We start from the raw sequence: 27,517 nt of genomic DNA, 5'->3' as shown, positions 1-27,517 counted from the left end.
GCACTAAATGCTGAAAGAATTAAAAGAACTCATGCAAGTAATTACCTAGCTCCCTACCTACCAGTTAGCAGGCAGTCAATAAAATGTAATTTCCTCTCTTACTAATAATGTGGGTGTTTTCTACTATTTTCAAGTGTTTTCTCATTATCAACTAAGAAAAATATGTGAGTATTCAAGAACTAACTAAAAATCAACATCTTGTATTTTTTAATGTAGAATAATTTAAATTTTTTGTGTTTTATTTATTTTTTTGCAAGCAGGGAGAGATAGCAAGAAGACGGACAGGCAGACAGAAAGAGAATAGGTACACCAGAGCTCCCAGCCACTGCAAAACAACTCCAGAAGCATGTGCCACTTTGTGCATCTGGCTTTACGCAGATACTTGGGAATTAAACCTGGGTTGTTAGGCTTTTCAGACAAGCACCTTATTAACCACTGGGCCATCTCTCCTGCCCTAAAATAATAATTTTCAGCAACTTAAAGTACACTTCTAGGAAAAATGGAAATACAGACACAGGCTAAAAAGCCTGGGCTGGAGAGGTGGCTTAGCGGTTCAGCACTTGCCTGTGAAGCGTAAGGACCCTGGTTTGAGGCTCGATTCTCCAGGACCCACGTTAGCCAGATGCACAAGGGGGTGCATGTGTCTGGAGTTCGTTTGCAGTAGCTGGGGGCCCTGGTGCACCCGTTCTCTCTCTCTCTCTCTCTCTCTCTCTCTCTTTCTCTCTCTCTCCTCCTCCTCCTCCTCCTCTTCCTAAAAAAAAAGAAAAAAAAAAACTTTGCTCCCCAAATGCTCCCCAAACCAAAAAGACATCAAGCTGAAACAATCGTGATCACGTGACTAGAGCTACAACAAGAAATGGTCAAAGTATAAAATCACATGAACCAAATCAAGAGTCGGCACATTACTTCTGCTCCTGAAAAGGTATCTATTCCACAGGCATGGAGGCAGTTGCACTAAATCCTGTTAACAATCCTTACTGAAAGCTCTCCCTCCCTTTGGTCAGTCAGAGTTAGGATATGTAGGAATCACAGGTGGGGTATTAATAATGATCATCAAAATGGAAGCATAGCCTAGAAAAGTTACATGCCAAAAAATAAAAAATCACCTGGCCTCAAAACTTTCCATACTAGCAATTTAATAAAGAGATCAAAAGATAACAGCTAACACAGTCATTAAAGAAGCTTCAACAACTCTATGTGGTACTTTGAATGTGGAGCCCCCACCCCCACCCCAAGACCCTCATGTGTTTGTGATGAACCCTCATGCTTCTTGATTCCCTGCTGTTAGGGGTGGAGCTTTGCTGGAGATGGGGTGTACTTGTGGGTAGATCTTGAGGGTTATTAGTCCAGCCCACTGGGTGTTCAGGGTCTGTTTACTCAGGTTGATAGTTTCCAGTTGATGTGACTAGATATGATGTCTAGGCTCTGCTATTCCATGCTTTCTCTACCAAGATGAAACTTCCTCTTGAGATCATAAGCCAAAATAAGCCCTTTGCTTCCATATGCTAATTTTGGTTGGGTGTTCTATCCCAGGCAATGAGAAAATAACTGCTATGCTGTATATACACCATATGAAAGCATGTTAAATGTGTAGAAAAATTGTCTTTTTAAATGCTTTTGGAAGAATTCTACTTAGTCAATTTAGTTTACCCAACATTAACTCTAAAAATAAAAAGAGGTCAAGATAGATAGTGCCATCATCCTCCAAAATGACACACAATTAGCAAGCAACTTATTTAGTAAATCATTAGGTTTAAATAATTCATTAAAATGACAAAACAATGTGTCATCAAAGTAAAACTACATGTAGTATAAAAATAAAAATACGTAATTATAAGGAGCAGAGAAAATCCCTACTAATAATAAGAAAAACTGAGACTGTTGCCAGAGGGGTGGAGTTGTTTGTGTGGTGATATCTTTGGCTTTTGAAACAACAGTATGTTAATATTTAAGAGATAACCTCCACATATGGTAAAACCCTGTCATAAACAAACAAAATTTTAAACCTTTATTTATTTTAAGCCTTAAATTTATATTTATAAATAGCAATTTAATATCTGTAGCTTATAAGATGATAACACTTTTATCCATTTCTTTAATACATTTCTAAATGACTTTTTCTTTTTTTTTGAGGGGGGAGCTTCAAGGTAGAGTTTCATTATAGTCCAGGCTGACCTGCAATTCATTATAATTCAGGGTGGCCTTGAACTCATAGAGATCCTCCAACCTCTGCTTCCTGAGTGCTCACATTAAAGGCGTGTGCCACCATGCCTGGTTATGACTTTCTTTTTATTACGCATTTTATATTCAAAGGCTTTTCTTTGCTGCCAGAGCTTTTTTGTCTGTTAAATCTTGGGAAGAAGGGTATATTTAGCCTCTTGACAGTGGTATAAAATGTTCAGTCTTACTTATACCATCTAACTTCAAGATTCCCATTTTTATGTTTCATAAGTAATTCCTCTTTTTCCTTTTTAAATATATGATCATGTCTGATAAATTGGAAGGCATATAGAGTAGGTCTACAAATTATTTCTTGTTCTATTAAAGGTTATCTCTCTCTCTCTTTTTGGTTTTTATTGAGATAAGGTTTCACTCTAGCTCAGGCTGACCTGGAATTTACTATATAATCTCAGGGTGGCCTTGAACTCACAGTGATCCTCCTGTCTCTGCCTCCTGAGTTCTGGAATTAAAGGCATGTGCAGAAATCACCCAACCAAGAGCAGCTTTTGGAGGTGAGAAGGGTTTATTTTGGCTCACAGATTCAAGGGGATGCTCTACAATGGCATAGAAAATGATGGCATGAGCAAAGGGTGGATATCACCCCCCCAGCCAACACCAGGTGGACAACTGCAACAGGAGAATGTGCCAAACACTGGCATGGGGACACTGGCTATAACACCCATAAGCCCGCCCCCAGCAACACACTGCCTCCAAGAGGCATTAATTCCTAAATCTCTATCAGCTGGGAACCTAGCATTCAGAACACCTAAATTTATGGAGGATACCTGAATCAAACCACCACAGACTGTGAGGTTTGGCTTATGAGGGTGAGAAAGAGCTTGGCTTAGACTGGGATAGAAGTAGTTTTGTGTGAGAGGCTTGCTATTATGCCCCTGTCCTGAGAAACTGTGCAGGGTTACATTGCACAGAAATGGACTGGTGTGAGCAGAGGGGTATAGCATAGAAATGAAATCTTTGGGCCGAAACTGCTGCCCATTCAGCTGCAATTGAGAGATTACAGCCTTTGAGAATGGGACAGCTGACCAGCACTGGGGCAAAAGGAAGAATATACACTCTTTTGAAGGGGCCTGGGTGCTCAAGGAGTGTCCTATTCTTCAGAGTCTGTTTTATCCACCACCCCACCCCCCTACCGGGTTAACAAATTGGTGCCCATCTGGTATTATGGAGTATAAGAAATGCAGGAAAGAGAGGGTCATTGAATTTGCAATGGGGTCTTGTGTTTTGGAAATGGCTATGGGCAGTATGAAGCAGGATTGCTGGATGCCTTCAGGGAGACTAAACAGAGCCATAAGAATGAACCATGGGTTGCAGTGAAGACCCAATGGAGATGCTGGGACCATGAGATGCCTGCTAACAAGAGGTGCCAGTCAGATGAAGTTTTCTAGCACAGTGAGTAGCCTAGCTGGACGGGTGGAATTAGAACTCCAAAGACTTGCTGCTGGTTAGAATTATCAGACTCAAAGACTTTTCATTGACTAGAGTTGTTGGACTTGGAGCTACAGAGCTTGATGTTTGCCCTGGTTGTTTTAAATCTTGCTATGCCCAATGCCATCTTTTGTAGTGTGACATTCTGTGCCATTATGGTTTGGGGGCTTGGGGGGTTATAATGGCTCAGTTAAAAGATCTTGGACTATGGGAATATTTGAACATCATTGGGATTGATAAAAACTATGGGGACATTTAAAGTTGGACTGAATGCATTACATTTTATATCATGGATGGTTATCAGTTTATGGGAAGCAGGGGTGGAATGTGGTGGCTTGATTCAGGTGTCTCCCATAAACTTAAGTGTTCTGAATGCTATGTTCCCAGCTGATGGAGATTTGGAAATTAACACCTCCTGGAGGGAGTGTATTGTTGGGGGCGGGCTTATGGTGTTAGAGCCAGTTTCCCCTTGCCAGTGTTTGTCACACTCACTGTTGCTATTGTCCACCTTATGTTGGCCAGGGTGTGATGTCCACCCTCTGCTCATGCCATCAGTTTCCCTGCCATTGTGGAACTTCTTCTTGAGACTGTAAGCCAAAATAACCCCCTTTTTCCCCACAAGCTGATGTTAGGTGATTTCTGCCAGCAATGTGAACCTGACTGCAACACAATGTATCCCAGGCTGGCCTTGAATTCAAATCTTTCTGCTTCAGTCTCTTGAGTACTGGAATTATGGGATGTGTGTGTGTGTGTGTGTGTGTATGCACGCACAGGGGATATATATATATATATATATATATATATATATATATATATATATATATATATACATACATACATATATATATATATATATGCACACACATACACATGCATATGTGTGTTATACGTATATAAAAATTGTCAATAGATAGAAAAAGTTTAAAAATAATATAGGGGCACATTAAAAGCCATGACTGGAAGCTAGGGGTGGTGATGCATGCCTTTAATCCCAGCACTTTGGAGGCAGAAGTAGGAGGATCATGATGAGCTCAAGGCCACCCTGAGACTAAATAGTGACTTCCAGGTCAGCCTAGGCTAGAGTGAGACCCCACCTTGAAAAACCAACAACAACAACAATAAAAAAAAAAAAAAGCCATGACTGGAGAAGAAGCTCCATCCAGACATACACCCCCCATGAAGCAGTGCGTAGTCTTCTCACAGGAAAGCTGAAGGGTATCAGTGAATACCTTTTACGTCAGATAAGCAATATGAAAGCACTGAACTGGGAAATACAACTATGAATGAGGAAGACATGCTCTCTACCCTGACTACCACAGCAGGAACTGGCCAGTGATAGGGTATGGCAACATCATAATGACATGATGTTAACCTTATGGAAAAGACAGGTGATATGTTACCATGCTAATGTCAAAGGGACCACATGCAGCTGGATGGGCTCATTTCCCAATGTGTTTTATTATCAGAAGCCATGCACTGTACTTGAAGTCTCAGAAAAGTCTCTAATCTATAAAACTCTGAATCTCTTTGGATGGCATAGCAGCATGGAATTTACCTAATATTATAAATAAAAATGGACAGAATTCAACATTATGCTGTTGAAGGTGAAATATTTGTGTGGCTCTTATATTTATTAGCTTCTGTTTCCAGAAAAAAAAAAAAAAACAACTAGATCTTTTACCAGTCCCATTCATAAAAATAAGGCAGGGCTCATTTGAAAGAATTTCAGTGATAAGCTCAGAATCAATAATAAAATTTTAAGTGAGAATACAATAAAACAATATGACCATCATTTTCCTTTTATTGAGAAATTTGATCCTCTAGATTATTTTTCCAGGCAAGCATTTGAGGTATTTTATGAAAGCTAATCTCCTACCTTGTAGACATGATTTATTCCCACAATTAGGATTCACTTAGTTTTCCTTTCTGGCCTTTGCCTCTATTCATCAATATTATTCTCTACTTCTAGCCTCTCATTTGTTCTTTTTCTAGTCTAATCTCTCTAATGACTTCATCCATAATCGTGGATCTGCTTTCCCTGTAAGTGACGTTTCTGTAGCAGTCTGTTTGGGGCAGCTGGGGTCTGAGGCTGTCACAGGGCAGATTTGTATCTGAACTTTAGGAACACAGTAAAGGCTTTGGTTAAAATTTTCAAGTTCATTTTAAGGACTCATTTCATGCTCTAATCAAAAGACTGTCATTTTGCCCTTAAAATGGTAGAAGATTTACAGTCTTTGTCCCCAGTGTCTGCCATACTCAGACATAGTGGGCAGTCAGGTGATGCACGTCTCTGGACTGACCTTCAACCTTGTCCTAAAATGATGACTGAATTCCCAACAGCTTATCACTACTTGCTTTCCTGAGTGTCTGGAATAAAATTGCATTTTGAATGTTTCCCATTCAACTAGCTACTGCTACAGTACCTACATTTATAATTTTGAAAATATAATAAGCCATTTGCATTGAGAAGAAAGAAACCCAAGACAAATATCTTAAAGGTTAAAGAAATTGTTTCAGTCAATGAGGCAAACCAGCATAAGCCAAAGTTGGGCAGTTACTCCTGTTTGCAACTCTCCGAGCATGCAATCATATTTTACCCTCTATTTTGCATTTTAATTATAGATATGTTCCATTAAATGACTGACCTCTTCTGCACTCTGTAGCATTTTTTAAATTTATGGGCTTCTTCTTTTTAATGAGGATCTCTAGTTTGGAGTCACCGTGTACAACACAACAGATGACTTTGGGTCCAAAACCCATCATTTCTCCTTCTCATTACTAGAACTACAGCACTGAGACATTTCCAGGGAGCAAGTTAGTTGTTCTTACTTTTATTTCCAAAAGCAAGAGCCCCAGAAGATGTCTTCCCTAATCTTTTCATTTAAAACACAACCAAAAATCTTATCCTAATACTATTGTGTAATGGCATAGTTCATTGACTTTCAGATGAATATTATGCTATTTCCATTAAAATGCAATTCATAATTAAGCAATTAAAGAATCTACTCCAAGATGATACATTCCTTATTGGGCTATTTTGCAAGCTAACTATGTAGGAAAATTCTATTTTTCCCTTTACTCGTTAAAGAGTGCAAAGCCATAACTGTCTTTTAATTTTAAAATACAAAAGTAGTTCTGATGTTTAATTGAATTAATGTCAACTGGGCTTTTAAATTTTAACTGTACAAATTTATGTACAGTCTGATTATTTCAAACATGTTTACAGTGTGTAATGACAAAACTGGAGTAGTTAATATTTCTATGTCCTTATATTTTTTAATTTTAAGAACAACATACGAATATACATATTTATGGTAATGTGATATTTCAATGTATGTATGTAACATACACTAATAAAGTCATAGTAATTAACATTTCTATCTCATTATTTTGCATCTGGAGTCTTTTAATGCCTCCCTCTAGTTATTCATAAAATAGGGAGTAGGTTGCTGAGAACTGTGATCCCCACTTCCTGCGGAATAGTAGAACTTACTTCTCTAACCTATACTTACTTATTTCTCTAATTATATATACTTTTTTTCCAGAGGAAGAGGCATACTCGGGCCTCCTGCCACTGTACCAATTAAATGCACCACTTAAAATGCATCCAGATGTAGGCACTACTTTGTGCATCTGCCTTTATGCGGGTACTGGGAAACTGAATATGGAGCAGCAGGATTTCCAAGCAACCATCTTTAACCACAGCTCCATCTTCCCATCCCCAACACTGTGTGTAATACTTGTTATCTAACTTCTCTACGCATTCCAGCTGCTAGTAATTTCTATTGTATACTCTAATTGATATGTTTTTTCTGCCCTAGTTCACTCGGGTGCATATATGTACAATTACATTTGATTTTTATCACTCAATAACTATAGAAAATTTCTCAATTACATTTTTTTTATTAAGTAGAAACTTTGTGTTGACACATCATGTGTTGATGCCATCAGTTCCCTTCTCTCTGCCCCCATTGATCCTCCTCAATAGAACTGCTGGTATTCACCATGGCATTGTGGGTTGTAAGTTGTGAAAGCAGCAGCCTGTCAATGTGGCAAGGGGGACAATGCCTCTGGGTATGCCCTCCCTGCCTATTACTCTTACAGCCTTTGCACCCCGCCTTCCACAAAATTCCCTGAGCTGTGGTGGATGTGTTTTAAGTTTATTTTAATGTTGAGCTCTGCAGCTTCTGTATTCTACTTTGGTATGTTTTGAGTATCTTCAGAGTCTGTCTCCATCATCCTGGTTGTGGTAGTTTGATTCAGGTGTCCCCCATAGACTTCGGTGTTCTGAATGCTAGGTTCCTAGCTGATGGAGATTCAGAAATTAATGCCTCCTGGAGGTCGTCTATTTTGGGGGGCAGGATTATGAATATTATAGCTAGTGTCCCCTTGCCAGTGTTTGGCACACTCTCCTGTTGTGGTTGTCTACCTGATGTTGGCCAGGAGGTGATATCTACCCTCTGCTCATACCATCATTTTCCCCTGCCATCATGGAGCTTCCCCTTGAGTCTGTAAGCCAAAATAAACCTTTTGTCCCACAAGCTGCTCTTGGTCAGGTTATTTCTGCCAGCAATAATTTGACTGCAACAGTAATGTTAGTACTGAGGAATGATGTCATTTTCTGCTAGACACCTGACTGTGTGGCTTTGGCCTTTTGGAGCTGATTTTCAAGAGGAATGTGGAAGAATTTGCAACCTCTACTAAGAGACGTATTGCGGTGCTGTAAGTACAACTTGGTGGACTGTTCTGGTCAGAGCTGAAAGACCTGAATACAGTAAAAACTAAGGAATGTGAGATTTAGCTTATGAGGATGAGAAAGAGCTTTGCCTGGACTGGGCTAAAAGCAGTTTGTGTGAAAGGCTTTCTGTTATGCCCATGTCCTGAGAACTTGTGCAGGGTTGCTTTGCATAGAAATGGACTGGTGTAATCAGAGGGATAGGGCACAGAAAAAAATGAAATCTTTGAGCAAAAACTGTTGTCCATTCAGCTGCAAGTGTATGAAAGATTACAACCGTTGAGATTGGGCCAGGACCTGCATTGGAACAACAGAAAGAATGTAGACTCTTTTGAAGGGGTCTGAATGCTCAAGGAGTGTCCTGTTCTTCAAAGTGTGCTTTATTCCCCACGGGATTAATAAATTGGCACACCACCTTGTATTATGGAGTATAAGAAATGCAGGAGAGAGAAGATCATTGAATTTGCAATGTGGTTTTGTTTTGGAAATGGCCACGGGCATTGTGAAACAGGTTTTCTGGATGCCTGCATGGAGACCCGATGGAGCCATGAGAATGGATCGTGGGTTGCAGTGGAGACACAATGGAGATGCCAGGACCATGAGATAGCTGCTAAGGAGAACTACTGGCCTTAATGAGGTTTTCCAGAATGGTGAGTAGCCTACATGGAGGGGCGGAATTGGAATACCAGAGATTTGTTGCTGGTTAGAATTATCAGACTTGGAGACTTGTCATTGACTAGAGTTGTTGGACTTGGAGCTACAGAGTTTGATGTTTTCCCTGTTTAAATCTTATATTGGTTGAATATTTCTTTGCTATGCCCAATGCCATCTTTTGCAGTGTGCATGTTTATTCTGTGCTGTTATGGTTTTTCTGGTAATTTTTTGGTGTTATGGCTTGGTTAAAAGACCTGGGATTATGGGGATGTTTGAACATCATTAGGATTGATAAAAATGATGGGGACTTTTAAAATTAGACTGAAGGCATGGGATTTTATATCATGTATGGATATCAGTTTATGGGAGCCAGGGCAGAATATGGTGGTTTGATTCAAGTGTCGCCCAAAAAGGTGTTTTGAATGCTAGGTTCCCAGCTGATGGAGATTTGGGAATTAACACCTCCTGGAGGCAATGTATTATTGAGGGTGGGCTTATGGGTATTATAGCCTGTGTCCCCTTGCCAGTGTTTGACACACACTCCTGTTGCAATTGTCCACCTCATGTTGGCCAGGAGGTGATGTCCACCCTCTGCTCATGCTATAGTTTCTTCCTGCCATCATGGAACTTCCCCTTGAGTCTTTAAGCAAAAAAAAAAAAACTTTTAACTCACAAGCTGTTCTTGGTCAAGTGATTTCTGCCAGCAAAGCAAACCTGACTGCAACACTGGTACAGGCTGTCGGGTCACCATAGACGCAACGCTCCTGCTCATGTCTCCAATTCCCTGTGGTTTCACCTGAGCGCTGGCTGCGGTTTGGCAGGGGCAGGGATGTTCATCACACGCAACTTCTCTTTTTACAGCTGAATTATTTCACTTAACATAATATTGAATGGGAGGCCACTCAGTTCTATCTGTTTTGCTGCAAATTACAAGACATCGTTTTTGTGGTCGCATAATGTTTCAGTGTGAGAAGATATGCTTAAAGTAAGGCTCAAACTCACAGCCCCAGAACCACTGTACCCTACCGCACTGCACCCCTGAAAAGCACAGCACCACCTGCTGATCTTGCCAGAAGCCTCCACATGATGTTTTAGACTTGATTTTCCTATTGTTTTTAGAAATACTTGGTAAGAGGCTCACACAGATTTCCCTATACAAACTCCCAAAATATTTTTTCAGACTTTGAATTTAGATATGCTTGAACACAGAATAACAGAAGGGATCATAACTAACTCAGACACTAGATCAACACAGGTAATTTCATACAAGCCACTACTCTGTCTTGAACCAAAAAGATACACTATAAAAGTCTTTTAAAATGCTAGGAGCTGGGCAGGAGAGATGGCTTAGCACTTAAGGTGCTTTCCTGAAAAGTCAAAAGACCCTAGGACCCACATAAGCCAGATGCCCAAAGGGTCACATGCATCTGGAGTTCATTTCTAGCAGCTAGAGGCGCCAGCATGCTCATTCTCTATCTAACTGCCTCTCTATCTCTCTCAAATAAATAAATAAACATAATTTTTTTAATCTTAGGACTTATCAGTTGGATTTCTTTACAGTGTCTAAAATAACTATCCGACCAGTCTTAGCACATACAGCAAGGCAGGCTTCGCAGTGCACAAAGATAGATGCTGTGGGAGAATTCACATAAACTACTGCAAGAATCCTACTTTCCAATATTTACAAGGCCTACACTCACCAATCCATGAAATTTTATTTTTTAATAAAAACCTAAAGCATAATTTCAACAGCATCATATTTACCTTGGAGCCCTTTTCTGAACTTTAATATTATAATTCCTGAAAAGATTTTATTAGGATGAAAATATAAGAATGTGAGGTAAATAAAACTTTTATGAACTTCCTTGTCTCATAAAATTTTAATTATCATGATACCTCCATTTTTTTTAAAAAAGTTATTCTTTGTCATTAAATATTAACTGAATTTTTTGAGAGCAAAGTCACATTGTAAATGTAGTGAGATTTAAACAGGAAGTCACCCCTTTGATTCAGTGGAGGCCACTTAAAGGAACTCAAGCAGAAGAATTGCACACTGCATTAAGTTTTCCATAGTGGGCTGGAGAGATGGCTTAGAGGTGAAGGAGCTTGCCTGCAAAGCCTAAAGACCCATGTTCAATTCCCCAGTACCCATGTAATCCCAGATGCACAAAATGGCATATGCCTCTGGAGTTTGCAGTGGCTAGACTCTCGCACACCCATTCTCCACCCCTCCCCATCTGCCTCTTTCTCTCTCTCAAATAAATAAAATATTTTTTTAAAGATTTCCATAGTGATGTATAGTTTATGTGTCTCTACCACAAGACGATTAGCTCCTCTGAGTGGATCGAAGCCTCTGATTTCTAGCTCCTGGCAAGAAGTGAGTACTCAAAAAAAAAAAAAAAATGAACGGAGAAATGCAAACAAGCAGGCTCAAGTCACCTAATTATCATGTGCACATGAGGAAGCACAAAGTTCTGAAGACGTATTTACTATGGACTTCACTCGTCTTATGCTGCCTTCAGTTAATGAGGTATCAAGAAGACCTTTGAGGAGAGGGGAGCTTCCAGCAGAAAAGCCAAGGGCCTGGCGGAATGCTCAATGGTGAAAGGTGCTTGCTTACAGAGCCTGGTGGCACGGACATGGTTTCTCAGCACGCACAAAGCCGGGCACACGCATGTGGAGTTTGCAGCAGGAGGAGACCCTGGCACACCTGTACATACACACGCACACGAGCACAGAAATAAATAAGTAATCAACTATTTTATAAAGAAAGAAAGGAACAAGAGAGGTGGAGCGCTGACATCTACAGAGGGAGGTAAAACAAAAAAGTACAGCGAGAGCCAGAGAGGCAGGAGGGTGAGCGGGACAGAAAATGACAGAGAAGTAGAAAAGAAAGGTGACATAGAACATATAGAAAGTGGGAAGGGACGGCAGTGCCTCCCTATGTGAAGATTTATAAATACCCACTTCAATCAGTTCAAAGCAGTTCACTAGCTGTTTAAATATCTCACTACTTGTTCATTGTTGAAATGTGAACTAACTGGATAATTGCAGTTTGGAGGGGTTTTTTCTTTGTTTTGTTTTTTTGTTTTTTGCTTTTGTTTTGTTTTGCTAGTCATAGCAACAGTGGCCAGACCCCACCCCACCCCCCAAAAAATCATTCAGATATCACTCATTTCATTTAAGTGGTATGAGATCCTGCCACCTGGCTCTGTCCTGAGAGTATCCACTGAGGGTCCATTACTGTCTAATGTAGGAGAATCCTTTCACAAAGTGAAAGGTACCTTTGGTTACAATGTAATACTGCTCAATCATTAAACTATCCCATCTTACAATGCCCTGCGATCCATGAAATGTAATCAAAATGATACTTCTAAATCCAGCTTTTCAACTTTTTCAAGTGGGCCATAGTATAAAACAAACACAACAGTCATTTTGAAACTTGATGCTCTGATATCCAAGTCTACTTCACCAACCAATTAAATGTAGGGTTTTCAGGTTTATGATGCCATTTGCACCCTCCCTTTTACTCCCTCTTCATTTAATTAGTGATACGTTATTTGACTATGTTGAGTTAAAGGAGACTCTGGACAGTACAAGTGTAAGGAGCCACCATAGTGCAGAAGACTGCCAGTCAATGCATGCGATGGCTGCTCTAGTCAGAATGCTTTCACACACTGTGTCCCTGGTCTTGTTTCCTTGGAAAACCTGAAACTTAAAAGCTCATTGCTATTGCTGTGAATTTTGACTAGTGAGTCATATTTCTGTGTCAGTTACGTAAAGGGTCCTGATCGTAACTTAATGGTGGGTTGCTCTGGTACCAGTGTGAGCCCTGAGGATATGCATCTCTTGAGGATAAAGACTCTGGAGGAAGGAGAGGGCGTGTCCGGGAAGAGCAGCTGCACTGCTGAGAAACTCTTTGGACCTCAGAGCAGCTCTGGCTCCCGTTCTGTCCATCTCCAACTTCAGGGCCACTGTGTAGGATGCTTGTTTCTGAGTCAAGGATTATAAAATATTAACCATCATTTGACTTGCACAGGGTAATCCTTATACAAGATTGACTTTCTGCTTTCATTATTCTGTGTCCCAGGTCCCGCCCCAACTCGCTCGCTGGCATACGCATGTGGCCTTTATGCAGAAGAAATGCTGTCCTTACGCACTGGAGAATCTATACAAGTAGATGCTTTCAGTGTGTGTGTACCGGCATATTGATAAGCCCAATATTTCAAAGTGAGACTTATATATGTTAATCAATTAAGCTATTTTCATCACTATTGATTCATTGATCAAGAAAAAAGTCTATGTTGACATTCAAAGAGAAAAATTTAAAAGACTTCAGGGTGGAAAAGCTACTTTTTAATTTAGTACAACACACAAAAAAATTAAAACCGCAAAAAAAAAAAATCTCACTTTTCAAAAAACTGGTCTCCAATCATACAAGTCATAAGTCCTTTATGACACAGAAGTAACAAAGGGGGAAATAATTCTGAAATGAAGGAAGTGGCATGTGCATACTTACTAGTTTAATTGATCTTCCCCACTAAATCCTTACACTCTGCTCAACCAGAGGAGGCTATGATCTAAGAATCTAATGGTTATATGCCAATGTAAATGGTTACTTTCAATAATTGTCAGAGTGACTTAATTAGACCAACCTCTAAAGATCAGATAGAAACATTTCTGGGTGAGTTCTTCTAATATAAGCACATAGACAGAGCTTCCCAAGGTGGACCTGCCATAATCAACGCATGTCACCGTAGCCGTAACCCATGTGATACAAAATTCTGACCACCCAAGACTCCATGCTAGCCTGCTACTTACAGTTCTTTACGATCTAACTAGAATTATACAGAGGACTCAAGAAAAAAAGCTGTCTTAAATTGTGAAAAATGTTCGGTCTGCCTTCTGCATTCAATTTAATAGGAGAGAATAACTCTTCCCTGGCTGTCACAGCTACTGTGATATTGGAATTGGGAGAGTCTTGTAAAAATTAAAATTCATGAGTCAATATATTTACATTTCATTAGTCACTCGGCCTATATATCTCATTCAACCCCAAAACTCTCTTCTCATTCCCATCTTAAGACCTTGATTCCCATCTCACTGAGAAGATAAGTGCAGTCAAACTCTGAACTTCCATATTTTCTCTCTACCATGCTGATTGACTGCATTCAAGCCCAAATTCTCTGCCTTCCTCCCATGTTCATGGATGAGCCATTTGATAGCCTGGATTCTGTACTTTCCTATTAACAAAATTTTTTGCATCTATTCCTCCTTCCCTTTTCCCTCTTAATCATTATTTTTCTCCCATACAACAGGATCGTTTTATTAGCATGAAAATATTATGCAATAGTTATCACTTTATTTTTTTCGTTATCTCTCTGCTCTTTGCAAGTTAAATCCATGCTTTAGAGTAACATTGCCACATTTTAACCACACAAAGCCTCATGATTCTAATTTCAATTTATACATTTAAGTAGCCCCACTCTCACTGTCATTCCTATAGACAATCTTAGATTTGACCATTTGACAATTGCATGCTTTTCTTTTGATGTCCCTTTCATTTACCAGTGATCAAGGCATTTAAAGATGATATAAAATCAAAATTTAAATGTCAGTGCCATTGATAATAGACCAGACATCCTTGAATCCAGCTGCTTCCTTTATGAGTGGTTCCACGACAGCACTATCTGCAAGAATGTACATCTTCACACACTTACATAGTAGATTTGAAATGGCCACAAGAGAAGTAATAATTAGGTGTGCCTGCAGGCCTGGTGACTCCCTATACTCAGGAGGGGGAGGAAGGAGGGTCAAGAGCTCAATGACATCCTGAATTGCATGGCCAGTTTAAGGCCAGCCTAGACTACAGGAGACCTGTTTCAGAAAAGAAAAGAAAGAGGGCTGAAGAGATGGTTTGGTGGTTAAGGTGCTTGCCTGTGAAGCCTGAGGACCCAGGTTCAATTCCCCAGAACCCATGTAAGCCACATGCACAAAGTGGTGCATGAGTCTGCAGTTTCTTTGCAGTGGCTAGAAGCCCTGGTGCATCTATTCTCTCTCTCTCTCTCAAATAAATACATTTTTATAAAGAAAGAAATTTATTAAAAGACTGCTTACAGTCGGGCATGGAGGTGCTCACCTTTAATCCCAGCACTCAGGTGGCAGAGGCAGAAGAACCATTATGAGTTCAAGCCCACCCTGAGAGTACAGAGTGAATTCCAGGTCAGCCTGGACTAGAGTAAAACTCTACCTCAACCCCCCCCCCAAAAAAAAGACTTTGCATTAGAGCATATTATTATAAGGGTTCTAATAGTTATCACCAATATTTTTTCCTTATGATATGATGAAAAGAAAAGAAATCTAATTACATGTATAACATAAAATATTTTACTTAAATATTTAAATGCTTTTTACATATAGTTTCACATCTAAGTAAGAAAAGGACATCTGTCAGTGATTGACCTCAAACATGGACAACATAGTTTAGACAGTAAAAAGGAACTCTTATGGGAATCTCACACACCCAGCTAACTCAATAGACATCATTGCCAATCAGAACACAAGAGGAAATAGCATGCTGTTGTTTCCTTTCCTCCAAGTAGGGATAATTGTAATTCCCATTTTAAGGCTTAAAAGTATCTCAAATTATTCAGCTAGATATATGTAGTAAACAAATTTAGTTTTCTTCTTCTTTTTTTTTGGGGGGGGGGGTTTCGAGGTAGGGTCTCACTCTGGTCCAGGCTGACCTGGAATTAACTCTGTCATCTCAGGGTGGCCTTGAATTCACGGCGATCCTCCTACCTCTGCCTCCCGAGAGCTGGGATTAAAGGCGTGCACCACCACACCCGGCTCAAAATTTAGTTTTCTATTTGGCCAATAATGCCTTCATTTAAAAAAATATATATATACATATATATATTTATATATATATATATATCAGTTATTTGAGAAAGAGGGTGTGTGTGCTGGAGGGGGAGGATCCTACAGCCTCTTGCCACTGAAAACCAACTCCAGATGCACGTGCCTGTTTGTGTGTCTGATTTATGTGTGTACCAGGGAATCAAACCCTGGCTGGCAGGCTTTGCCAGACCCGAAGCCAGAGAAGCTGATATGAAGTGTAGTCACGTTGAGGTCAACATAACATGTTGGCAAAATGCCATGTAAGTCTTGGCTTTTGAAATTAGAATTAACTTTCAATCATTTCCAGAACAGCCTTCAGCACTTTATCCAGCTCAATCAGCTCACTTTACATACTGGGAAACCAAAACTTCCACAACAATGACAAGACTTTTCCAAGATTACACAGAAGAAAATAAGAAGTCTAGGTCTAGAACTCAAGTTGGTCCTTACTTCTCTACCAAGTAATTCATTCGTCATTTTGCAAAACATGCCAGATACAATGATACTTAGGTTATTTTGTTATGCTGGTTAAAATAATTTATAATTTGGAAATTACCGTACATCATTTTTATAAACCAAAGGGGCTGTAAAATACAAGCATGCTTTTACAAATCATTTTATAAGTTGTGACATTCTTAAAAGAGCCTAAGTGTGATGTTCATTAAATCTAATTTATGTCTCTTAAAGTGTGTTCAATTGGCAATAAACCTTTTCAAGAAAAAGAAATTATAGTTCTTTACCACTAATGTCTCATTAAACTAGTTGTCTTTAATGCAAATTTATTCTTTTGCATGAAAAATATTCTATTGATGAAGGAGGTGTAGTTTTGTACTATGTATAGCCTAGAGATGGAAGTATAATGTGTTGATTGTTTAACATCTCATCTGAATATTGAGAGGTAGCAGAATGTTCTTTTCTAAATAAAATATTCTCTGGCTGCCCTGTTTCCGGATTTTCCTAGAACAGTCCAATTTTATACCTATTTTCCATGCTAAGTACCAAATGTGCCTCTTCACCCTCAAAAGTAACCCGGTGGACACAACTGTCCAGCCACCTGACTATTGCTCTCACACACCTTTGTCCACTGAATCTGTGATTCTCTTCTTTCTCAGATGTCCTGGGGAGAAAAACAGTTCCTCATATTTCTGCTCCAGTTCCACTTCCCCATGATGATTTCCCTGAAGGAAAGACTTCTGTCTCCTGTTACACTATGTATATATAATTCATCACACTACATATAGTTCACTTCAACAATCATCTCACTGCCTTCCACTAGAGCAGGAGTCCCTGGAGAGCAAGGGCCTTTGACAGTCCAGCACTCAACACAGTCTGCACAGAATAATCCACCCAAATCTGAATGAATGAATGAATTTTTCCTTGTGCCCTATTACATATAACTGAATTGTATGTTTGTATTCTTGGAAGGCTTCCAATCTTGAAGGACGTGACATTTCAAGTTCAGTATCATTTACCCAAACAGATCAGGAACTTCAGGCATAATTCTTTCTCCACACTCAATTTAAATGGTGATAGTTTGTGTACAGATAGTCTTAAATGAGTTTAAATACCTCTATTAGCATATATGTTCAAACATATAACCTATCATGTGTACATATATTTCCGCAGCTAAAAAATTTTACACATTATACTCACATGAACAAGGTAAGTAGATAGCAAATAGGTGCTTTCAAATTAATAGTGAAATATTTATCTTTTCAACTCTTTTCATTTAAACTATGTGCATATTTGTAGCTTGTTCAGTATCAAGTAATGGTGCATTATGGCTAGAATATCTAGGGTGAGTTAAGACTAAAATACCTGAAGGCACTCAAAACATGCCCTCTTCATTTTAACCTGTGTCTTTATTAAGTAGTCAAAGCAGTTCTAACACACCACATACATAATAATATTATGAAGATGCTGAAAATCTAAAATCCTCAAAACCTAGTGAGCCTACAAGTCAATATTTTGTGTGGTTTGGCTTTATGAGGTAGGGTTTCACGCTAGCTCAGGCTGACCTGGAATTTACTATGTAGTCTCAGGGTGGCTTCGAACTCATGGTGATCCTTCTACCTCTGCCTCCCAAGTGCTGGGATTAAAGGCATGTGCCATCACGCCTGGCTCAATTTTTTTTTTAATATTTTACTTTTATTTTTTATTTGAGAGAGAGAGGGTGCATCAGGACATCCAGCCACTGCAAACAAACTCCAAATGCATGTGCCACCTTGTACATCTGGCTTATGTGGGTCCTGGGAACTCAAACATTGGTCCTTTGGCTTTTCAAGCAAGCACCTTAACTGCTAGGCAATATTTTTAAAAATCATACCACCCAATATATTTTCTTTTTTTAATTATTTTAATTTATTTATTTGAGAGTAGCAGAGAGAGAAAGAGGGAGAGAGAGAAAGAGAAAATGGGCGCACCAGGGCCTCCAGCCACTGTGAACAAACTCCAGACGCATGCGCCCCCTTGTGCATCTGGATAACATGGGTCCTGGGGAACTGAGCCTCAAACCAGGATCCTTAGGCTTCACAGGCAAGCGCTTAACCGCTAAGCCATCTCTCCAGCCCCCATCCAATATATTTTCAAATACGTGGTTTGGATACTTAGCCATGAGGAACAAACAATAGATAAAATGGGACTTCTCTAAAGGAAAAATAGGACACTCGGGCCATAGGAAAAAAATATTTCTTAACCCATTTCCAAAACAAAAACAAAGATTTATAAAGTCTAAAGCCAATGAGTCAGACATCTTATACCATTCTTATGTGTATATTGATATACATGTGCATACACATACATTGTACATTCCATATATATCATACCCCAGGTATAAATACAAATACGGTGACCCATCTGTTTCTGTGGGTGACTTATTTCAGGTTGCCCATCAGATTCCAAAGTCCACAGAGGCTTGAGTTCCTCATATGAATATAATTCTATAATATTATAATATTAGCATATTATATGTATATGCTATGTATAATATAGTACATATTAATTATATTAATATATTATATATTATAATATTATATATAACATTATATATATAATATTAGCATATAACCTATGCACATCCTGCTGGGAACTTTAAGTCTATGTGCTTATACTACCTCACAGAACATAAATGCTATGCAAACAGTTGACATACTATATTATTTAGGGAATGATGGCAGGAAATTGTCTATACAGTAAGGTCAATCAAAAATCCAGTTAGCTGAATCCACAAATGCAGATCACACATACATGGATGGCTCTCTACCTACTCATTATCTGTTATATCTAGTGTGTTGTATGTTTTAGATGATTACATGTTATGATACACAATGGGAGGTTGAATTCACTGAGAATTGAGTTGGATAGAATTGGATGTAAAATCAAAACTTTCCTTAAGGGAAGTAAAAAAGTTCGACCTTCCATATATAGTCGAGTATATGAACTATTACATCTGCTCACATTAGGTACAACTTTGACACTGCATGTGAAGCTAAGAAATATCTTCTTTAGAAATGGAAATATCTACTCAGATGAGCAAAGTCACTCAGAGTAAGAGGTGCATCTTACAATAGATCCTCATCTTTTCATTTAAAGTGGGGTGTAGGGCTGGAGAGATTGCTTAGCGACTAAGGAGATTACCTACAAAGCCTAAGGACACAGGTTCAATTCCCCAGAACCCACATAAGCCAGATGCACATGGTGGCACATGCATCTGGAGTTCATTTGCAGTGGCTGGTGAACCTGGCATGCCCATTCTCTCCCTCCCTCCCACTCAGTCTGCCTGTTTGTCCCTCTCTCACGCTCTCTCTCATAAAATGAATAAAATAAAAATATTTTAAAATAAAGTGGGAAGGAAGGAGTCATAACTACTCATGCTAATCATGTGACTGATGCTCTTGAGACATAGAAGCCGATAATCATAAAGGAAACTCATATTGGCCACATGTGATAAGAAACCTAGACTTTCATAAAATTACTATGAACAATTAAGAATCACTGGCTTGACTTCCAATTAAGATGGCGGCATAGGTACCAAGCCAAAGCAGCGTAGGGGGGAAAAGCCAAAAAAAATAAAACCCCAGCAAAATACACATTTTTGCTAAAAAGGAGGTGTATAAGAAATTGAAACAGCAGCGGAGACGTAGGAGAGCTCCAGAGCCCGCACGGCCGGCAGAAGCGCCTCCATGGGGCGGGTCCATGCGCCAGACTGCAGCAGGTTCGGCTTGAGCCACAGGAAAAGCCAGGTGAGGGGATTTTCCACTCACTCCGGGGCTCTCCACAAACTCAAGATATGTGGAAAACCACAGGGAACAATGGAGGAGCAGATCACAAGGTAGAAGAACACGTGGAACACCGGGCAAACTGAGCAGCATCAGCTCCCTCCCCTTACCCACCACCAGTGCCCAGCCCTCAGGAACAGAGCAGTGGTCCAGGGACCCAGCCACACCTACTGAACTGACAGAGCACCAAAGAGAGACCCAATCAAGAGTGCAGCTGAGACCAAAATCATCCCAAAAGGTAGCTAGGATTACACCAGGTCTACCTGCCTAATAAACCTGGTATATATGCCTGAACCAGAAGTGCTAATTGCACCTTCCATATAAGGATAAATTATATGTTAAATTGGATGGATGGTCAAATTTGCCATTCTTAAATAAGCTGTATTTTGGGCTTGTTATTTGTTGCTTCTTGAATTTTAGTGGCTTTGTTTACCCTTCTCTTATACATTAGGGAAGGGTCTCACCTGGTCACAAGCTTACTTGGAACCCTCTACAGACCAGAAATCTTAACTGTCTTGTTGTCAAGATTAAGGGAGTGGGTGAGGCACCACACAGTCTAAGGGACAGACAGAGGAACTGGTTGTCATAATACCTACTCTTGGATAAATACTCTGAGCTGTCTTTCCTTGATAGTGTACATTGTTTAGTTAAATTTTAGAATCTGCCTGTATTTTGTTCCTCTTAGCCTACTTGAATACTCTCATACCAGGCACACCCAACACCTAGAGTCACTTTTGTACATACACTGAGAGTCTTCAGAGCCACACCTAGCACCTTAAGCTCCTCCCCTGAAAATATATAACAACAGATTGATAGATACATCTCATAATACCCAGCTAACTGGAAAATCCAATCATTAAATAATCCAAGATGCAAAAATATATACATTATAACACAAGAAACACCAAAAATCAAGACAATATAAATCCACCAAAAATTATTAATGCATCAGAAATGATCTCTAGAGGATACTTAATAGGTTGATATTGTATATATGTAAGTACAATGATTGTAATGGGGAGGTAATATGATGGAGAATGGAATTTCAAAGGGGAAAGTGTGGGGGTGGGGAGGGAGGGAATTACCATGGGATATTTTTTTATAATAATGGAAAATGTTAATAAAAATTAAAAAAAAAAGAAATGACCTCTAGTGTGAACGAGTTAGAGGAAATGCCTGAGAAATATTTCAAAAGAATGATTATAAATATGCTCAAAGAACTCAAAGAAGAATTCAAAGTAAGCAAAGAAGACACAGGACGTCAATTTAATGAAATAAAGAGGTCAATACTAGACATAAATAAGGAAATAGAAATAATAAAGAAAAACCAGTTAGAATTACTAGCAATAAAGGACACACTTAATGAAGTAAAAAAAACTGTAGAAAATCTCACCAGTAGAATGGATGAAGGAGAGGACAGAATATTTAAGCTAGAAGACCAGGTGGCAGATCTAATACAGTCCAACAAAAAGAAAGACAAACTTGTAGAAAAGTATGAGTGGAAATTCCAAGATATTCGGGACACTATGAAAAGATCAAACATAAGAATTCTGGGCATAGTAGAAGGAGAAGAATTTCACTCCAAAGGCATAGTTTGTGTCTTCTACAAAATTGTAGAAAACTTCCTCCAATTGTGAAAGAGGTGCCAATGTAGATACATGAATCCTTTAGAACACCAGCCAGACAAAACATGGAAAGAACCTCTCCTCGCCATATTATAATCAAACTACCAAACATACAAACCAAAGAAAAAATATTGAAAGCAGTCAGAGAGAAAAATCAAGTTACCTATGAAGACAAGCCTGTCAGGGTTACAGCAGATGACTCAACACAAACTTTAAAAGCCAGAAGGGCGTAGAGTGATATATTCCAAGTTCTGAAAGATAACAACTGTCAACCAAGGTTACTTTATCCTGTGAAGCTATCTATTCAAATAGACGGAGAAATAAGGACATTCCACGACAAAAGCAGGCTAAAGGACTATTTGAAGACAAAACCAGTTCTACAGAAAATACTTGAAAGAATCCTCCATGTTAAAGAAAAAGAAAAGCACACATATAAGGAACTGGGAAAAAACAAACAATACTCAAATGCTAGTTAACACAAGTGAGCAAAGGTAAAACCAGAAGAACTACAAAAAAAATGGCAAAAATGAATAGATACCTTTCAATAATATCTCTTAATATCAATGGCCTCAATGCCCCAACCAAAAGATATAGGTTTGCAGACTGGGTTAAAAAGCAGGATCCTTCAATTTGTTGCCTCCAAGAAACCCACCTTTCTACAAAGGATGGACACTATCTTAGGGTGTAAAATAGTGTTTCAAGCAAATGGACCTAGAAAACAAGCAGGGGTGGCTATCCTAGTAACTGACAAGGTAGACTTCAGTCCAACATTACTTAAGAAAGATAAGGGGAGCCGGGTGTGGTGGCGCACGCCTTTAATCCCAGCACTCGGGAGGCAGAGGTAGGAAGATCACCATGAGTTCAAGGCCACCCTGAGACTACAGAGTTAATTCCAGGTCAGCCTGGACCAGAGTGAGACCCTACCTCAAAAAAACAAAAAAAAAAAAACAAAAAAAAAAAAGAAAGATAAGGAAGGCCACTATATATTGATTAAAGACACCCTCCAACAGGAGGACATTAAAATCCTAAACATATATGCACCTAACATGGGGGCACCCAAATTCATCAAACAAATGCTATTAGAACTAAGGTCAGAGATAACACCAAATACAGTGGTAGTGGGTGACTTCAACACCCCACTCCCATCAATTGACAGGTCATCCCAGGAAAAAATAAACAAAGAGGCATCTGGACTAAATGAGGCCATAGAAGGAATGGACCTAACAGATATCTACAGGACATTTCATCCAAATGCTGCAGAGTATACATTCTTTTCAGCAGCACATGGAACATTCTCTAAAATAGACCATATATTAGGACACAAAGCAAATCAACAAATACAGGAAAGTTGAAATAATTCCTTGCATTCTATCTGACCACAATGGGATCAAACTACAAATTTTGTTACTCAGATCATAAAAATGGCAAATCATGTTTAACTCTTGTCTTTCTCTTAGGATGCTTTCAATCCAGCAAGGCCAACATCAAACATGAATTTGTAAGAAAGTGTGTTCAAGAAGAATACTAATTCCCTAATACTTTGAAGAAGTTGCAATTTTTTTTCCTCTCTCAACTACCTCTCAGAGGCTGTTATTAATTGTAGCTCTCATCCAAATCAATACTCTCTAAAATCACTCGAGAAAGCATCTTTTTGCCTATGTGTGGTACAAGCATTGCATGCTCCATAAGAGAAAAACATAGTATCTAAGATGCTGGAGACTTGTTTCAAATTATTTAATTTAATTTAATTTTTTTTAGGGGGGGTGGTTGAGGTAGGGTCTCACTCTAGCCCAGGCTGACCTATGTATGACTATGGAGTGTCAGGCTGGCCTTGAACTCACAGCAATCCTCCCACCTCTGCTTCCCAAGTGTTCAGATTACAGGCATGTGCCACCAAGCCCAGCTTTATTTTTAAATTTTAAAACGTAAGAACATGACTTTTTATTAAATTAAATACAAATTAATTCACCTTGAAATGTAAAAGTAATGAAAAATAAGGGTTAGTAGGATGAAAGTAGATTTAGAAAAATGCAGGGGCTGAAAAATATCAGCACTTATCAAAACAGGGTCACAAATTGGTGGACTATAGAAGAGAATTTTTATGAAGATGAGTAACAGTAGTTGTTTGTTTTTTTTAATTATGTGTGGTGGAGATCAGAATCGGGAGAGAAAACAGGGAGGGGAAATTTCTTACCTGTAATCCAAGAGAATCAATAGACACTCTTTTTTGTTTTGGTTTGTCGAAGTAGGGTCTCATTGCAGTCCAGGCTGACCTGGAATTCACTATGGAGGCTCGGGGTGGCCTTGAACTCACAGCGATCCTCCTACCTCTGCCTCCCGAGTGCTGGGATTAAAGGTGTGCGTCACTACACCACACCCAGCAATAGACACTTTTTACATAACTACATTAACAAATAAATTATATATATGACATTCAAAATTAAACAAAACTAGCCATAGAGAGGTTGACAATAGTCATTTCCAATTAGTAGGAATGAGAGACTTTTCATAGTGTCCTTTTTGGTGTTTGTGCTTTTATTATGGCTAATTTAATTTAATTGCAATAATTAAATAAACAAACACAGAACAATGTTAAAGAATGACAAAGCAAGGCCGGGCGTGGTGGCGCACGCCTTTAATCCCAGCACTTGGGAGGCAGAGGTAGGAGGATTGCCATGAGTTCAAGGCCACCCTGAGATGACAGAGTTAATTCCAGGTCAGCCTGGACCAGAGTGAGACCCTACCTCGAAAAACCAAAAAAAAAAAAAAAAAAAGAATGACAAAGTAAATGATTGCATCCAATGTAGTTTTATGTCTTAATTTTTTACACCGTCATAATAAGATTTTATAAGGATACCCCAAATTATATTAGTCAATGGCATAAAGGACATAAAAGGGTGGTCTGGGATAGTAAAGTGTTTACTTTTAATTTATCATATGAGTACAGACTGGCTATCAGCCTGTCAAAACATGCATGATACCTGCATGTGCATCTGATAAAATCATTCTATAATAAGAATCTTCCACCAGAGGAGATTTCACACTAATTCTGTGTACTTCATCTGTTCAAAGCGCTGCAGGTTTCCAGATCCCTTCGCAGGACAGCACTGCAGCTCTGAACATAGTAAACATCCTCATTGTCCCAGCGCTACCTCCTGTCCTACTTTCAAGCTTATAAACATGGCACTATTTTTACCTTGAATAATGCATGGCGTGGTGGCCTGCAATATTAAAATAGAAGTCTGTCGTGTGCTTCATTTCGTTGGTGTGCCCAGTGGCCTCAATCCAGTGTCCAATTGGGAGACAATAAACACCGTCCACCAAGTTGTTTTCGTCATACGCACAGCAACGGTCGTGGTGAGGCCCACTGCCTAGAAACAGAAGTGACAAGGCAACTACATCAATTTTGTGCTTAAACCTCCTCAAAGCCTCTAGAACAAAATTAACACTCAGGTGAAAATAAACATCCAGCTGCTCATTCAATAACACAAAATAGACTGAGTGAGAGAGCGGTGGACTTCGTCAAGGATTGCTTATGAAAATCACGGGGCTCTCTCTGTGTTCCCTCCGTACTTGAGTTTTAACAAAAAGGTCTCAGAACTCTCAGGTCATGGAATCTCTCAGTACCCTGGCAGCCCATTATGATTCCCAATAACCAGTTTAAAAAAACGCAGGGGGTTAAAAATCATTAGTCCCTGTGTTACATGATGTTATTTTTCTGATATGCAAATTATAGCTCAACTCAATAATAAGGTATCTTAGTACCAGCTCAAATAATAAATGCATAAATAAAAAATACATTACTAAATAATAAGACAAGTGCTCACATCTAATCTTCTTTTCCCGTAAAACGTGGGTCACTGTTACTTATAGATGAGGCGGCTAAGTAACACAAGAGGGTAATTAGCTTGCCTAAAGTCAGGGAACTACTAAGCCCAGAGCGATTAGTAACCTAACTCCCTTAGTCCCCTCCCTTTCAGGCACCTGATATCAAGCTACTCTCTGCCTACATCACATGCATGAAAGTAGTACTATCTTCCTTTCCACAGCAACACAGAAAGGAAGCAGAGACAGAACACACCTCTAAAAGATCATTTGCCAACTTTACAATATTTTCCCAGTATCAACAACTATAGCTGTTATGGTCTTAATTTTTGTATAATCAACAAAATTCATATGTTGAGGGTCTGGAGAGATGGCTTGGTGGTTAAGGTACTTGCCTGCAAAGCCTAGGGACCCAGGTTTGATTCCCCAGTACCTGTATAAGCCAGATGAACAAGGTGTCACATGGGTATGGAATTTGTCTGCAGTGACTGGAAGCCCTGGTTTCTTCTCTCAAATAAACAATTAGCCTTTAAACTATTGAACTATTTGGGTAATTCTCTGGAATATGACTCTTTCCATCAGTTCAGAGGAATATGATAACTCCCTTAACAAATCATCACTAAACTTCCTAGACAAGACTCCTCTCTTTTCCACTGATGGCTAAATGGCACTACACCACAAATCCATTAACCTTGATATTTAATATGTAATATCCAAAATATACTAGCAATCCAACTTCTGTAAGTATATCCCAAAGAAATACTACTAAGCATAATGATACCTACCAACATATATGTATGCATCAACAATATTTTAATAGCAAATATTATAATTATCCATTTGTTTATTCTTCCATAAATTTTATTGAGGTGTGCTAAGTTATATTAAGGATTTGGTTATATACCCTAAGAGCAATTAACTAATTCTGTACTATTTTAAACAAATATGTGGCATGGCCACACTTTTATCCTGATAGTACCTCTCTGGTTACAGGGTAAAACATTAATTCAAGAACAGTGAGATGGAAGTAGAGAGTCCACTGAAGGAATTACTATACTATCTCAAGTATGTGATGAGGAAAGATTATTTTAACAATGAAAAAGATTAGGTAGATTCAGAAGGGAACATCATAGGTCTTGGTGAATGGCCAGGTATGGGAAGAGAAGTAGCCAGGGGCTCTGTAATTAGTCCTAAAATTTTCATGTACAAAACTATAAACAGTGAAACCATTCACTCAGTGGAAATGTGGAGGAGATTCATTTCAGAATTTTGCGGGCTAGAGGGATGGCTTAGCAGTTAAGGCACTTGCCTTCAGAGCCAAAGGACCCAGGTTCGATTCCCCAGGACCCATGTTAGCCAGCTGCACAAGAGGGCACATGTGTCTGGAGTTTATTTGCAGTGGCTGGAGGCCCTGGCACACCCATTCTCAGTCTCTCTCTCTCTATCTCTCCCTCTTCCTCTGTTAAGTAAATAATGCAATAAAAAAATAAAGATGTCTAAGAGAAAATGAATCTTTGGACACTGGGGAGATGACTTAGTACATAAAGTGCTCAGGAGCCCAGTATGATGCAAGTCTTGTACACAGCACTCCCTGGAGGTCACGAAGGCAACGATCACTTTGTGTCTGGAACACAGTGTTCCAAAACACTACTCCTCACCATCGTTTGGCTCTTACGTTCTTTCCACCACCTTTTCTGCTGCAGCACCCGAGCCATTGGAGGGGGTATCAGAGCTGTCTCATTTAAGGGACTGGAGCGAGATAGCTCAGTGGTTAAAGAGATATCGCATTTAATGCTAAAAACTCAACTGCCACTTCTTAGCACTTGGGACAAGGT

General features: G+C 39.2%; 1 protein-coding gene across 6 annotated transcripts in view; it reads right to left on the bottom strand.

The window, feature by feature from the left end:
- Epm2a (EPM2A glucan phosphatase, laforin) overlaps nt 1–27,517 on the bottom strand; it is a 159,917-nt gene that overhangs the window by 32,777 nt on the left and 99,623 nt on the right. For all 6 annotated transcript variants that reach the window (XM_045157939.1, XM_045157940.1, XM_045157943.1 and 3 more), the window contains one exon: nt 25,054–25,228. In XM_045157939.1, coding sequence (XP_045013874.1) covers nt 25,054–25,115 — 62 coding nt within the window. In that variant the 5' untranslated portion in view covers nt 25,116–25,228. The remainder of the gene's footprint in view (nt 1–25,053; nt 25,229–27,517) is intronic.

This window comes from Jaculus jaculus, chromosome 9 (assembly GCF_020740685.1).
Source record: "Jaculus jaculus isolate mJacJac1 chromosome 9, mJacJac1.mat.Y.cur, whole genome shotgun sequence".
Lineage (NCBI taxonomy): Eukaryota > Metazoa > Chordata > Mammalia > Rodentia > Dipodidae > Jaculus > Jaculus jaculus.
This window is presented reverse-complemented; position numbering and strand designations above follow the sequence as displayed.